Source organism: Alosa sapidissima, chromosome 21 (assembly GCF_018492685.1).
Source record: "Alosa sapidissima isolate fAloSap1 chromosome 21, fAloSap1.pri, whole genome shotgun sequence".
Lineage (NCBI taxonomy): Eukaryota > Metazoa > Chordata > Actinopteri > Clupeiformes > Clupeidae > Alosa > Alosa sapidissima.
The window spans coordinates 24,446,252-24,460,973 of NC_055977.1; the positions used below are offsets into that span (position 1 = coordinate 24,446,252).

The 14,722-nt window shown below is 43.6% G+C and overlaps 1 protein-coding gene across 7 annotated transcripts in view; it reads left to right on the top strand.

Annotated features, from left to right (window-relative positions):
* Positions 1-13,735, top strand: part of fhod3a (formin homology 2 domain containing 3a) — a 98,724-nt gene extending 84,989 nt beyond the window's left edge. For 6 of the 7 annotated variants that reach the window (XM_042075787.1, XM_042075791.1, XM_042075788.1 and 3 more), the window contains 8 exons: positions 523-642; positions 1,181-1,342; positions 1,598-1,788; positions 2,803-3,007; positions 5,088-5,111; positions 7,205-7,454; positions 7,914-8,081; positions 11,184-13,735. In XM_042075787.1, coding sequence (XP_041931721.1) covers positions 523-642; positions 1,181-1,342; positions 1,598-1,788; positions 2,803-3,007; positions 5,088-5,111; positions 7,205-7,454; positions 7,914-8,081; positions 11,184-11,266 — 1,203 coding nt within the window. In that variant the 3' untranslated portion in view covers positions 11,267-13,735. The remainder of the gene's footprint in view (positions 1-522; positions 643-1,180; positions 1,343-1,597; positions 1,789-2,802; positions 3,008-5,087; positions 5,112-7,204; positions 7,455-7,913; positions 8,082-11,183) is intronic. The other variant, XM_042075789.1, reaches the window with a different exon arrangement.
* The last annotated feature ends 987 nt before the right edge of the window (positions 13,736-14,722 follow it).

Consider the following 14,722-nt stretch of genomic DNA (forward strand, 5'->3'; position numbering starts at 1 on the left):
GTGGTTTCACCTCAGCCGACCATCACCAGATTGCACCTGCCAGCCCCGCGGTTCCGGAAGCTTCTGTCCTCTCTCCCCTCTAATTAGTCCTCGTTAAGGGTCTCTCAGCCAACTGCTTGATTATAGTGGTCGATGGCGCCACATTAGCTCAGAAGCAGCACGTATACACCGTGGGATCAGATTTATTCCCAACCACTCGTGGAAGGCTTCCTTAAGAAGATGGCATCTCCTCCAAAAGGGATATACACGTGCGTCATGAATGACATTCCTGGGATCCAACATGGCCTTACCACCTTGTTTTTTTTACAAATGTGTGTCTACATTCAGTGTGTGTGTGTGTGTGTGTGTGTGTGTGTGTGTGTGTCACTGAGTGAGTGGGTTTGTTTGTTTGTGTTCACCACACAAAAGACTTAATTACAGATTTAGTGCTTCATAAACGAGAGGCAGGTGAGGTATTCCCATCTCATCCAGCGCGTTTAACCAATGCCGTCACCCCCCCCCCCCCCCCCCCTTCCCCAACAGGAAGTGGCCGAGCCTCTGCAGGATCTGAAAGAGGGGATGGACCAGCTGGAGAGGAACAAGACACTCCGTTACATCCTGTCCACTCTACTCGCCATTGGCAACTTCCTCAACGGCTCCAGCGTGAGTGATGCCATCCCCCACACCCCCCTAACGGACGTGGCCACAGCATGGCACACGGTGGCGTGTTGTGTTCCATGATGATGTCATCAAAGTGGGCCCAGTAAATGAGAGGAGACCACATGCAGTTTGTTGCATAATAATAATAATGACATCCTTACCTACCTATGTCCTGGGAACGCACTGTTAAAACACATGTTTATGGGAGAGGGGAGGGGGGGTTGCTTGGCACAGAGTGTACATAGCCGAGAATTCATGAATGAACCTGCACAGAACAAAAACAGGCTTTTATTTGTGAATTTTGGAAGTTGATTGGCTTCCAGGTTCTTTGGACTCAATCAATAAAAAATAAAACAGATAATTGATTGCTTACTTGGTGCAAAAAATGGAAAAAAAAGTTAATGTCTGCCAGATTGTTTATTCATTTATTTTTCACAACCCCATAAACCCCTCCAACCCTTGGCATGTGTCATATTCATGTATCATAACCCATGAACTTGCGGACACTCTATTAATTGCATGTGTGGTGTTATTGGTGCAGGCCAAGGGTTTTGACCTGAGCTACCTGGAGAAAGTTCCAGAAGTGAAGGACACGGTGCATAAACAGTCTCTGCTGCATCACGCCTGCGCCGTAGTGGTGGAGAACTTCCCCGAGAGCACAGACCTCTACTCGGAGATTGGCGCCATCACTCGCTCAGCCAAGGTACTGCAGCTGCACACACTCACTCACTATCCCTCTCTTCCTCTCTCTCTCTCTCTCTCCCTCCCTCTCTCCCTCTCTCTCTCTCACACGCACACACACACATACACACACACACACATGAAATAAAATGAGTTTAAGAATACAACAGCTGGGCATTATTCTGTCTGTGTAGTTTAAAATCCACAATCCACAACAATTGACACAATGAACAACTAATTGCACTTCCTTATTGTCATCTTTCTTATTGGCTTACAGGTGGACTTTGACCAGCTACAGGAGAACCTCACACAGATGGAACGGCGCTGCAAAGCATCATGGGACCACCTCAAGGTCATCGCCAAGCACGAAATGAAGCCGGTGTTGAAGCAGAAGATGTCTGACTTCCTGAAAGACTGCGCCGAGAGGATCATCATTCTGAAGATTGTGCACCGTCGAATCATGAACCGGTACATTACATCAAGGACATTAGCAACACACACACACACACACACACACACAAATCCTGAACTGGTACATCTCAAGGACATCAGGCAACCTACACACACACACACACACACACACACACACACACAAATCACGAACCGGTACATCTCAAGGACATCACACAACACACACACACACACACACACACAGTCATGAACTGGTACATCTCAAAGACATTACGTAACACCGCAAAACCTCACAGGACAATGCATTACGTTATACACAATGTATTACCTGTACCATAGGACAGCACCAGTTGAATGCAGTACGAAATGTATGACTGTATCGGGTCATTGCTCAATTGATACAATAATAAATGTACCTTTAATTTCAAAGTGCTGACAAAATGCTGACGGAACTCCAAGAGGTGATTCTTCATGGCAGAGTGCCTTAGTTGGCTCAGCATGAAGTTAATAACACAAAGGCTGTCCTCTCATTTGTTAAGGACCTCAGCCCTGTAGCAGTGTTAACTCTGAAAGGCTGTATGCCTTCTGTGTTGGTTGTTGAAAGAGGTGAATGAGTGCTTTAAAACACTGAATGTTAATTTTATAATGCAGGGGTCTTTCATGAAGGAGGTCAAGGATTATGGAGAGATCTGTAGAATACTAGAATGGGAACTCAGCATATAGAATGGAACTCAGTATAGAACATGCTATAGCAGAATGGAACTCAGTACAGAAAACATTCCTCCGCAAAGGCCCAATATCAGCCTCCTAGAGATGCCCCATTTTAACCACCACCAAGGATTTTCCGTGTACAACAAACAAACTAACCAACCACCAATAACGAACCAACCATAGTGAATCTGTTAACCTTGGTCAAAGGTCACCTTGACCTTCAACTTTAAAAACCTAACTGGCAAAAATAATGATATTTCTGTACCGTCTCTGTTACTGTTCCTGCTACTTCTGTATTCTAACTCATGTTGGAAATGTGTTGTCCATATGTGCTCTGTTCCACGGTTCTCCCCCTCTCAGGTTCCACGCGTTCCTGCTGTTCCTGGGCCACCCATCATACGGCGTGCGTGACATCAGCGTGCACCGCTTCAGCAAGATCGTGAGCGAGTTTGCGCTGGAGTACCGCACCACGCGCGACCGCGTCCTGCAGCAGAAGCAGAAGAGAGCTGACCACCGCGAGCGCAACAAGACGCGCGGCAAGATGATCATAGACGTCAACGCCCCCGTAAGTCCCTCTCCTTTGACCTTTGAACCCACCACCTTCACCTCAGATCTCTGCGGGGTGAACTTCGTTCAGTCTTGATTGGGATGGTATTGTGTTTCTCAAGTGAGGGTCAGGTAAAGACTGTCCCTAAAGGCAAAGCTTTTGGCCAGTGGCCAGTGAGGTATGAGTTTACCATTGCAAAGAGATGACAGACATTGTGAGTGTCTCATTATGTGTGTGTGTGTGTGTGTGTGTGTGTGTGTGTGTGTGTGTGTGTGTGTGTGTGTGTGTGTATGTGTACTGTGCTTGGTGTAAGATTGCTCCATACCCCTCCACCCACCGTGACCCTATGCAGGAGTTGAGTCTGAGGTCTCCGTACTTGTATATAGTGTGTGTGTGTGTGTGTGTGTGCCCAGTTGTAATCAGTAAAATCAGTGGGGGCGGGAGATTCCCTTTGATTAGCACAAGAAAGCACAACAAACAGGGATCACACGCGCAGCCAGAGTTTATTAACACGCTCCCAGGCATTTGATTGGCTGACAGCAGTAGTGGGACTTGTGGTTAATTCTCTGTGGTGAGACCACAGACGGCCAGGGAGCCACGTTGGCCCCCACTGCTGGTTTAGAGTGTGTGTGTGTGTGTGTGTGTGTGTGTGTGTGTGTGTGTGTGTGTGTGTGCTTGCGTGCGTGCGTGTGTGCGTGTGTGTGTGCGTGTGTGTGTGCGTGTGTGTGTGCTCCTGACCACAGATCCCTGATGCGGCACTGCTTAACCCCTCCATCTCGCCAGTGGGGACTCAGCTGTGCAAACAGAGAGGCTGTAAGCACTGCAATAACGATTATCATCAGCACGAGTGCCACTGCTCTCTCTCTCTCTCCTGTTCATTCATTCTACCTCCCTCCCTCTCTCACACTCACACACACACATACACACACACACACACACACACAAACACTCACACACACATAATTGTTCTTTCTTTCTCTCTCTCATTCAATATCTCACCTTCTGTTTCTCTGTTTACCATTCACTCTACCCATCTCTCTCTCTCTCTCTCTCTCTCTCTCTCTCTCTCTCTCTCTCTCTCTCTCTCTCTCTCTCTCTCTTTCCGCCCCTCTCGATGCCTTATCACTAAAGTATCCATAGCCTTTGAAGACCTCTCTTCAAATCAAGCCTTCTTTTCTAATAGTCTTCAAAGCACAACCAAGCCCTGAGAACTGGTAATAATTAGATTGACTAATTGGGACCAAATGTTGGTTTGCGGTGAGAGGAGTAGTGTGCGTGCGCGTGTGTGTGTGTGTAGGACCTCTGCTTGTTTTCGAGAGCTTTTAGAGAATGCTTTGCTACTGAATGGGTTTAAATATCTTTTTTTTGTATTGTGGCTCTTTGGTGAGTAAGTTCATGTGGTTGGGAGTATTATGGTCTGAGACTCTTGGCCACACAGGAGTTGTTGATCATAGAGAAGCCAGACAGCAAGTGTGGCAGACATTACAAGTTGATCCCAGAGAGATTTAGGAGATCTGAACTAGACGACGCCGATCGTCTGCAGGTGAGCCCTGGGATTAGGCTGGGGAGGTCTGCACGCTCCAGATTCTGTGTGTGTGTGTGTGTGTGTGTGTGTGTGTGTGTTTTGCCCAGAGCCAGAAGCGAGCTCAGTCCAAGGATGTGTGTGTGTGTGTGTGTGTGGGTGTGTGTGTGTGTGTGTGTGTGTGTGTCTGTTAGTACATCTAGCCCCACTATATGATCTCTGTGGCAACAATAGCAAACAGAGTCTAGGGCCAGGGTGGTCCTGCTCTCTTCCCACTCTCCTTCAGTCTCTCTTACACACACGCACACACACACACACACATGATCACGAACACTGACAGAAAAACACAGATATAAACACAAATGCACAAATGCACAAATGCTAATACACACTCATGAACACACATTCACACAGGCACAAACAAACAAACACACACACACACACACACACACACACACACACACACATGCAGATAGAAACACACATTGCAAGCTCTCTCTTCTCTCACAGTCTTGTCATTCATTTCTTATTTTTCATCACCATGACTTCTCTTTCCATGTCCTTCCTCTTCTATAGACTGATGATGAAGAAGACTTAGAGGTATGAGAATGATGACAATGTGTGTGTGTGTGTGTGTGTGTGTGTGTTCATACTGGAGTGTGTATCCGCATGCAGCGACCTCTAACCCCACAACATACCTTTGACTCATCGTCTTTGCCTTGTCCTCTTGCACCGTTCCAACTGTGTGTCTGTGTTTGTGTTGGACGTGTCCACTCACAGAAAAAATAACGCCCTCTCTCGATTATTTGTTAAGGCCAAAGTATGTCTCCCTGTTGGCCCAGTGTGCGACCCCCCCCGTCGTTGGGACGCAATGTGCTTCTCGATGTCCTGTCCTCACATACACAGCGTGTGGAGACGGAGGGACATGAATCACAGTGTGTCTGCTTGTCAATGGAAATGCAACTATTAACTCACTTTTCCCTTTGTGCATTCTACAGTCTGCTTTGTACGCTTGGTGAATTTTATACTTGCTGCAATTCTACAGTATGCTATGACAAAGAGTGACCAATCACGTTGGCAGCAGAAAATACTCTTTTACACTAAGATGTATTTATTGAGAAGATGTTTGTACCAGAACTTATGTTTATTACAGATAATGTAGATTTTACCAGTATTTCTGTATCACAAACAACAGGTGTCAGATCCATAACATACAATCAATAACATTTTTTAAAGACTGAACACTGAAACACATTACATCAAGTTATCAGTGTTAAGAGCCAGTCTATTCCAACACAGTAAAGGTGCCATACAATTAGAATAGAGGATAATAGGACAGAAAATAAAGAATAAAGGCTATCTATCTATCTATCTATCTATCTATCTATTTCTGTCTCTAATGCGGGGTCCATGGTGGTGGGTCACTGTTCAGGAGTTCTCTCCACGGGCGCCAGGTTTGTGTTGGGCCCATGTATTGGAGCAGATGTGTCTTGTTAGAGCTGGAATTGGCTGTTCAGTATGGATACCTCTGTGAGAGTCCAGGAGGAGATGGGGTGGTGGGGTGGGGCATGCAGATTGGAATAAAACTCACATAGCAGGAAAGATGCTGGAATGGAGCCGGGTGCCGATGCACCGTGTCCGATGAGCCATTGCCAGAACAGAACCAGAACAGAATCGGGCCCAGGCCAAATATGCTCCTGAGCTTTTTTTTGGCAAGGTGCGGTTTCAGTTCATCATTGCGAGACCACAGATAATATTAACAGCCAAAAAGAGAGAGAGAATGGAGGCTCAAAGATGGTGAAAACGTACAAAACCTGAATAGCTATGTGCTCTATACTCTGAAATACAAATCCAGTTGTGTCCTGAAGAGACCAGTTGCCAACACGCTGTTATTAAAAATGTCACATCTTGGAGTATTTATACAGACTGTGAACAGAGTGTACGTTTTTATTCTACGTCAGTGTGTGAGACGAAACTCATCTGAGACGAAACTCATCTGCGACCTAATACGTTAGCATATTGGGTTAAGTGTTGCTCTTACCCCGGAGTGTCTGTCTTTGGGTTTACACCTCGGTTGTCTGGACAGCTCTCAAAGAACATCAATTAGGGTGGACGTGTCTCCTCACTGCTTGCTTGGTCTGCAGTGCAGCAGGAATGCTGAGGGGTGTCATAAACTAAGATCCATTATAAACGAATTACTGTCCAGGGTGTTGTAGCCGTCAAGCCTTAAAAAACTGCCAAACTGCTCATGCATCCACTGTCTTTGGTAATGTGTGTGTGTGAGTGTGTGTATGTGTGTGTGTGTGTGTGTGTGTGTGTGTGTGTGTGTGTGTGTGTGAGAGAGAAAGAGTGTGAAATGTGTGTACATTTATATGCATATTCTGTTAATGCATGTGAGTGTGCCTACACGTGTGCTTATTTGAGTTTGAAACATAAATGTGTGAGTGTATGTATGCATGCATGCATGTATGTTGTGTTTATGTATCTGTCTGTGTGTGTGTGCGTGTGTTCGTGCGTGTGCATGTGTGTGCGTGTGTGTGTCGTGTGTGTCATGTGTGTGCGTGTGTGTGCGTGTGTATGTGCATGTGTATGTACTCGTATGCACATTTGTGTTTGTGTGTGTGTGTGTGTGTGTGTGTGTGTGTGTGTGTGCATGACTGTAACCTGCACATCTCTCTGCCTCTGTTGTGTAGTCTGGCCGGCTGGGTGGCGGTGGCGGTGGCAGCGCTGGTGGTGGTGGTGGCGGTGGTGGTGGTGGTGGGCCTGGTGGCTCCGGTGGGGCGCAGGAGAACCAGCAGCCCCAGGGCCTGGGCCACGCCGAGGACGCCGCTGAACACGAGCACATGAAGGCAGTGCTCAAGACCAGCCTGCAGAGCGGCGACAAAGAGGCCTCATCCATGGTACCTGGCCTGCGCATGCGAACGCGGACCAGGCCCAGCAGAGGTCAGTGTTCCCTTGTGTGATGTATGGTACAACACTGGATCTGAAGAAGGCCTCAAACAAGCGTGACACCTGACTTCATACACTACACACTCATTTACCTGTGATGACCTCCCTTTTCCACCAGCCACACAGCTATATAGATAAATAATAATCATCTCATGGTCTTAGAACCGCTTCTCACAGAAGCAAGCAATAATGTAATGACTCTACTAAGACGAAACAAAAAGTGAAATGAAAAAGGAAAAGCATTGTACACAAAAAGAAATCAATAGAAATGTTAAAAGGAAAGCAAATGTGAAGTAATTTGTCAGTTGTAAAACGATAAGTGCTTATTTTGGCAGGATATCAGTTTAACAGAGCAGTGTGTAGTATTCATGGGAGTATACGAATTAATTGAATGATGAAATGAACTGAAGGGTCAACCCAGCCAACATATTGTTACTCTGCTTCCGCTTTCAGGTCAACCTCGCACAGCCTGGACATCAGCAGCCAATGAGGAAGCAGTGGCCATGACAGACGATGCTGCAGACGAGATCATGGAGCGCATTGTGAGGTCGGCGACACAAGGGCCCAGTCAGAGAGCCCAGCCACGGGAGAGGAGGCGGTCTCGCGCCAATCGCAAGTCACGTACGTCCACTATCTACGCATGCAATCAGTCAGACAAGAGGAAGATGATTTCACTATCCCTCAGCCATGACTCTGACACATACAAATTGATATGAGAAGATAAGACAGGGATGCAACAGGGATGTTCAGAGCAGGGTGACAAAATTATGAATGAATAGTGTTTTACAGTTTGAGAGGTAAAGAGAACAAATATCAATACAGTCAAGGAAAAGTGAGTTAAGAGAAGTTAGAGATAAATAACCGTCAGTATATTTCTACTGAACGTGGCGAGGAAGTTTGGTGTGGTATCCTTTTGTGACAAGGAATATGTACATACAGTACCCTCCGGAATTATTGGCACCTTTGGTAAAGTTGACTAAAAACAGGTATAAATCGTTTGGTGATTTATTGTAATCTCACAATGAAAACAATGAGGACAAATCCAACCTTGAATGGAAACAAATTTATTCTGAGAAAAAGAAAAATATCATAAAGAAATAAATATTTTTAACAAAAACATGTTGCTCACAATTTTTGGCACCCCTGCTTCTAATACCTTCTTAAGCCTCCCTTTGCCAATGAAACAGCTTGTACTGTAATATTCTCCTATGACACCCCATAAAGTTGGAGATTACAAAGCAAGGGATTTAAGATCATTTGTCTTTACAGAATCTCCCCAGATTGTCCAGATTCCTAGGTCCACACTTTGGTCTCCTATAGGTCCTCTTTGACTCACCCCACTGTTTTTCTATGGAGTTTAGATCAGGGGACTGATATGGCAATGGCCAAAGCTTGATTTTGTGTTCAGTAAACCATTTTTTGTCAGGGTTACAAATATAAGACCCAGAAAACACACTTTAATGAACTGCAAATTTGACGCACGCACGCACGCACGCACGCACGCACGCACGCACGCACGCACGCACGCACGCACGCACGCACGCACGCACGCACGCACGCACGCACGCACGCACGCACGCTTTGGACTCGACGAAACAGAGAGACAATCCGACAAGGAACAGCGAAACAGGAGGGTAGAAATACACATACCAATTAACAGAAAGACAGAGGACTGGACGAAACCAACAAGACAATAATGGGGAACAGGTGTGGAAGCAGAAAGGAGGGAAAACTAACAAGACAGGAAGCACAGACCAAATAAGGAGATGGGGCGGAGACAAAGACAGGTGACAGGCAGGTAAACACAAAGCACATGGGGAACAGGCAAAAACAAACAGGACAATACACAAAATGGCCACCAGGGTGGCACAAAAGAATCAGTCCAGTCCAGAGGGGTATTTCACAAAACCTAGATAAGGGATTAAGCTGGGATTTTTAGGTTATCCTGGATGAATTTAGCCTTGACTTGGTTTCACAAAAGAGACGGCACATAAGTTATTTAGTATATAAGTTATACGTTTTATTTTATCAAAATAAAAGTCTCCACTACAATAATTCCCTATTAAATAATTTAACCATTTAAGCTATCCAACTATTTAACTGTTCAACTATTCCAACTGTCAGTTATCATCAACTATGCCTCTAGCCTACTATATTAAACCACCACCTACCTAGCAACCAATTTAGCAACCATTGAAATTAAGCATCTATGTCAGTTTCCATAGCAACCAAGATGATTATACTAGCAAACCACTGTAGTAACTCCTTTATTTCTGATAGTAGCCACCATGGACACCCTAGCAACAACCTAGCAACGACTTCAAGTACCCTAGCAACAGCCTAGCAACCACATTCACAGTTAAAACCTAGCAACCAACATCATTAACCTAGCAACCAGCATAGCAACCACCATAACTACTCTAGCAACAGTCAGCTGTCATCAACTTTGACTCCAGTCAACTGTTTCCTCTCCCCACAACTGTTTCAAAATAAAAGTCTTCACTGCTATAATCCCCTATTAAATTATTTAACCATTTAAACTATCCAAGTTTTAAACTGTTCAACTATTCCAACTGTCAGTTGTCATCAACTATGACTCCCGTTAACTGTTTCCTCTGCCCACAACTGTTTGGCAGCCTGGGCTTTTCAGTCAACTAGTGTGATCAACTCCCAATCTACTATCAACTTTTATTAAGCTGTGCAACCACCATGTCTGTCCTAGCGTCATTTTCATGCACTCGTAATTCCCTGGAATTACATTCTTTAGTTTTAATTGTGATAGCCTTATAATTATTAGCAGGCCCTAGGCACTCATTGTTTGCTTATTTTATTGATAGACGTTTGATGAATAGCCCACTGTAGTTGATTGGCAGTGGAAGGGCAAGTTTTCGAAGGTATTTTCAACTATAATATTAAGGTATATCATACTAAGTGCATCTTTGCAGTGGCAAACTGCAAAACTTTCTTAATGACGTTGCGTGCCGAGACAAGGAAGCACTCGTGGGTGCATACGTAAATTTGCATTCAGTTGGTCCACCACGCCTACTCCTGCTGTTTTACAGAAATAGCCATGATTCCCCATTCCAAAAAGGACAACTTTACTTCATTGTTAGTCTATATCAAAGTTGTGTGAATGATGCTATGTTCTGCGTCTTTTTTATTCCAACCGTGGGCACTTTGGAGCAGAAACGAGAACGCGCACACATCCTGAATTACTTACACCTGGCTTGACATAGTCGCTCCTACTCATCCTGGATTGGCATTAGTGAAATGAGTTGTGCTAGGATGACCAGACAACACTATGTCAAACCTCGCTTTATCACTTATCTTGGATGTCTTAATTCTGCCTTTGTGAAATACCCCTCAGATCCTGACATTTTTGATCTGGACGTTTGTTTTGGTTCATTGACCTGATGAATGATCCAATCATGACCCACTTTTAGTGTCTTGGCAGAGATGAGTTTTTCTTGTTGTTCAGGATACCATACACCTTAATTAGGTTCCCAAGGCCTTTGGGAATATTTTGTATACCTGTTTTTAGTCAACTTTTAGTTCTGAAGGGTACAGGTGAAGACTTCTGTAGATGAAGTATCAAATTACGGGATTTTCAATCCAGTACATTTGGGAGATAAATACCGATGTAGTAAGTGTACTCTAAATCATTGTACAAAACTGCATACACTGCATACAATTCCCATCATGCACCTGTGTATCTGCCCACAGTGAGGAGGACCCTGAAGAACGGACTGACGCCGGAGGAAGCACAAGCTCTGGGATTGGCTGACAACCCAGAGATGCCTGTGTGAAGAGCCAGAATCTGTGTCTGTAACATCACGGACACACCCTCCTTACTGACCCTAGGCAGCACACACACACACACACACACACACACACACACACACACACACCGAACCCCCACCCCACCCCACTCCCCTCGTCACACTCCGGCCTTCTTACTGCCGCCACCCACAACATTCATCGGCCAATCACAAGCCTTTCCACAGCTCCTTCCCCTGCTGCTTGATGCCGCTAGCGCTACTGTCCGTGGCCGTTTGACTAGCCGCGGCGTTGTAGGAATATGTGTGTGTTTACCTTCCTCATTTTGGTGTTGCTGAAAACAAGGGCAGAATTCTTTTTCTTTTAAACAAAATGACCCATGGGTTGATTCCAAGTGAGGGGCATCGATAAGACGAAGAAGAAGGAAGTGTTTTTGGAAAGTGATGAGAAAAATAACCAATGCGGATGAAAAAAGTGAAAGCTTCTGATACGATTGTGACTCAGGGTTTGATCCTATCATCTCGTAATGTTTATCATTGTGGCTGTTTTTTGTTTGTTTGTTTGTTTTTTTATCTTTCGGGAACTTTTTCCAAAATTGGTACTCACAATACCAGATACAGCACATGAACAAGAGACAGCCATTTCAGATGGGTTAGTGTGCTAGTTATTGTGACAACCCAAGTCCCTACACTTCCAGTTTGGCTTTATGCATTACAACGTACATTACGTTTTTTTAAAAACGTTCCTGAAATGAAAAATACTAGAGAGTTCTGCTTGAGCTACAATCATGCATCTTAATGGAACTTATGAAATAGTAGGCCTACATAAAAAAATAAAAAAATAAAAATCATGCACACTCACACCTGCATGTCGAGGGCCTTCTAAATGAATACCAAACTGTGTGATATAGGATGAGTAATGGTATCCTTTCCTTAGGTGCTATAGGTCTAGATTAAGTTACTACATGGCTATCTACTCAGTAAACAGGGATGCCCATCTTAATCTAGAGATCAACGCTATCCTAGCTTTGTATTGTCTCAGAGGCCTTCTCAGTCCATCTGTACGATGTGTTGAAATTCACTTCCATTTCTCACCACGGATCTTATTGCTCATCTCATTCTTCTGCTATTTGCCAATTGTGGGTATCTCTGTCTCCATGTGCTTGCTTGCTTTAACTATGAGCACAGGGCCTACTCTACTGCCACTTTTCCACCACCCTTTGGGAGTGCTTTGCATTTAACCTGGCATAGAGTTTTGTTGAGACACATAATGGACAGTAATGAACGCTGCAAAAGGAAAATAGAGACACCAGTTGTTTTTTTAGAGACATACAGAGATGTTAGAGATTGTTACTGACACAATGTCCACTTGAATTTAACGGAAAACAAGCCTAGATTTGATGGGAGATGTTTTGTTTTAATTTACAGTTAATTTTCCTGAATGTCAAATCATCTACAACCCACTCACGTCTTTTGCAATTGTGTCGGCTCCAAATGAGTGGTGACAGTTCTAGTTTGGTTTGTGCCTTCCTGCAATATGAGGCTGCAGTTCTTGAGAAGGAGGTAGTTTTCCTGTCCCTTTACAGCACACATGATCAAGACTACAGATGACCATTAGAACAAAGATACTGACACAACTTGAGTCAAATTGATTAGTGTAGAACAAACATTTTCATAGACCATCTATTGGTAAAATATTGGTTAGGTTACAGAAAGGCTGCAAGAGGCTTATTTTTCGTTGCTGTTGTTTTTGTTGTCATTGTTTTTGTGTCATTTCCCAGTACTATATTACAATTTCATTATTTATTGAGGAGATTCACTACTTTTTAAGAGGAACATTTGATAAACAATACTTTTTGAGAACCGTAGGTCAGTTAATGCCACGGTAGTCTGGCACCTTAATCTCAAACTCTTGCGTGGGATGTTCATGGAACCATTGTCAAAATTTCAGAGAAGATCTCATTCAGACTCCTTCCTAGTCAATCTTATACTGGAAATTGTAAAAAGGACAAAAGTGTACAAAAATTATAAACATTTAAAAGAGGGATATTGTAAAAAAAGTATGTAAATGCCCTGCTTTGTTGTCAATTTTGTTTGTCTGTGTGTAATGTTTTTTTTTTTTTTTTTTTTTTTTTGTAATTTCTGTAGAATAGTGTATTATAGACAGACGAAGAGCAGTGTTATTATTATATTAACTGTAATTTAAGAGAAAACAGAACAAAAAGCCATGCATGGTCACAAATATATAAATACATATATAATTCTTTTTGCAAACGGCTTTCAACCACAAATTTTGAAATTTGTTAATATTGAAATTACTTCTGTTGGCTTTTTTCAGATTCTTGTTGGCTCATAACTCCATTAAACTGAATGAAATGTTGTCACATTGTGGAATTAGATGCCTACGCTGTTTTAAAGCTCCTGTCTATGAATTTACATGTCCACTGGAAACAGTAGGCTACATTTACACAACCTGCAATAAAGCCTTGTATGAATAGATCAAGTGTTTTATTATTTTGTCAAGGCAGTAGGCCTACTTGAAGAATTGTACAGTCACAATGAAATCCATGGGAAAAGAAATAGTGTGTGAGTGTGCGCGCGTGTGTGTGTGTGTGTGTATGTGTGTGTGTATGAGTATGATGTGTAGATCTAGATCAGGGGGGGGCGAACCTGCGGCTCGCTCTTTGCCTCCTCTCGTGCGGCTCACGGCTGCTCAACTGATGTTCTCACTTCTCCTTGGATTTAGAGTTTTTTATTTGTTGAAATAGCCTATATTTCTGGTAAATGAAAATGCTTTTTATAAGTTGATAGTACTGCCAATAGTTAGGCTGCGATGTTTAAATTCTAAAAAACCCTGACGCTAAGCGTAAATAGAAAGAGGAACACGGACATTCAAAAGGAGGATTAATCTTTTTTGTAGGCTATCATAACCCTTCTGGTTGATATGTCAACGTAACCAAAATAACACCGTTAAAAAACGTGTTCAACACGTTATGGTACTTGGTATGCCAGACTTAACTGATGCATAGCCTAAAGCTTCAAACCTGAACATTTCCCAAAGGCACTGACCTTTGCAAGGACAAGGTAAAGGTAGGATACATAGACGTCAGTCAGAGAAGCAGACACTCGACGTAACATTTGACGGTCACATTGGCATCTTATCAGTTGTTACATTGGAGCATTTCTCATGCTAATAAGTCATTAAGTGACGGGGTAGGCCCCTATTTGTGATGTGTGTCAGATATCTTTGTTGCTTGCTACTCATTCCTAAAAACGATCATTTGTAGCATCTGCCAAGTGCCACACTTTAAATGAAAAAGAGAAGATCTAAACTATAGGCCTAAGTCGCTGTTGTAGTGTGGGCATCATTTTTTGTTGTGCGGCTCTTTTGAGTTGTGTGGAAAACAATTTTGGCTCTTCATGCTGAACTGGTTAGCCACCCCTGATCTAGATGAAAGTTTGTAGAACAGACCGCAATGTCAACTA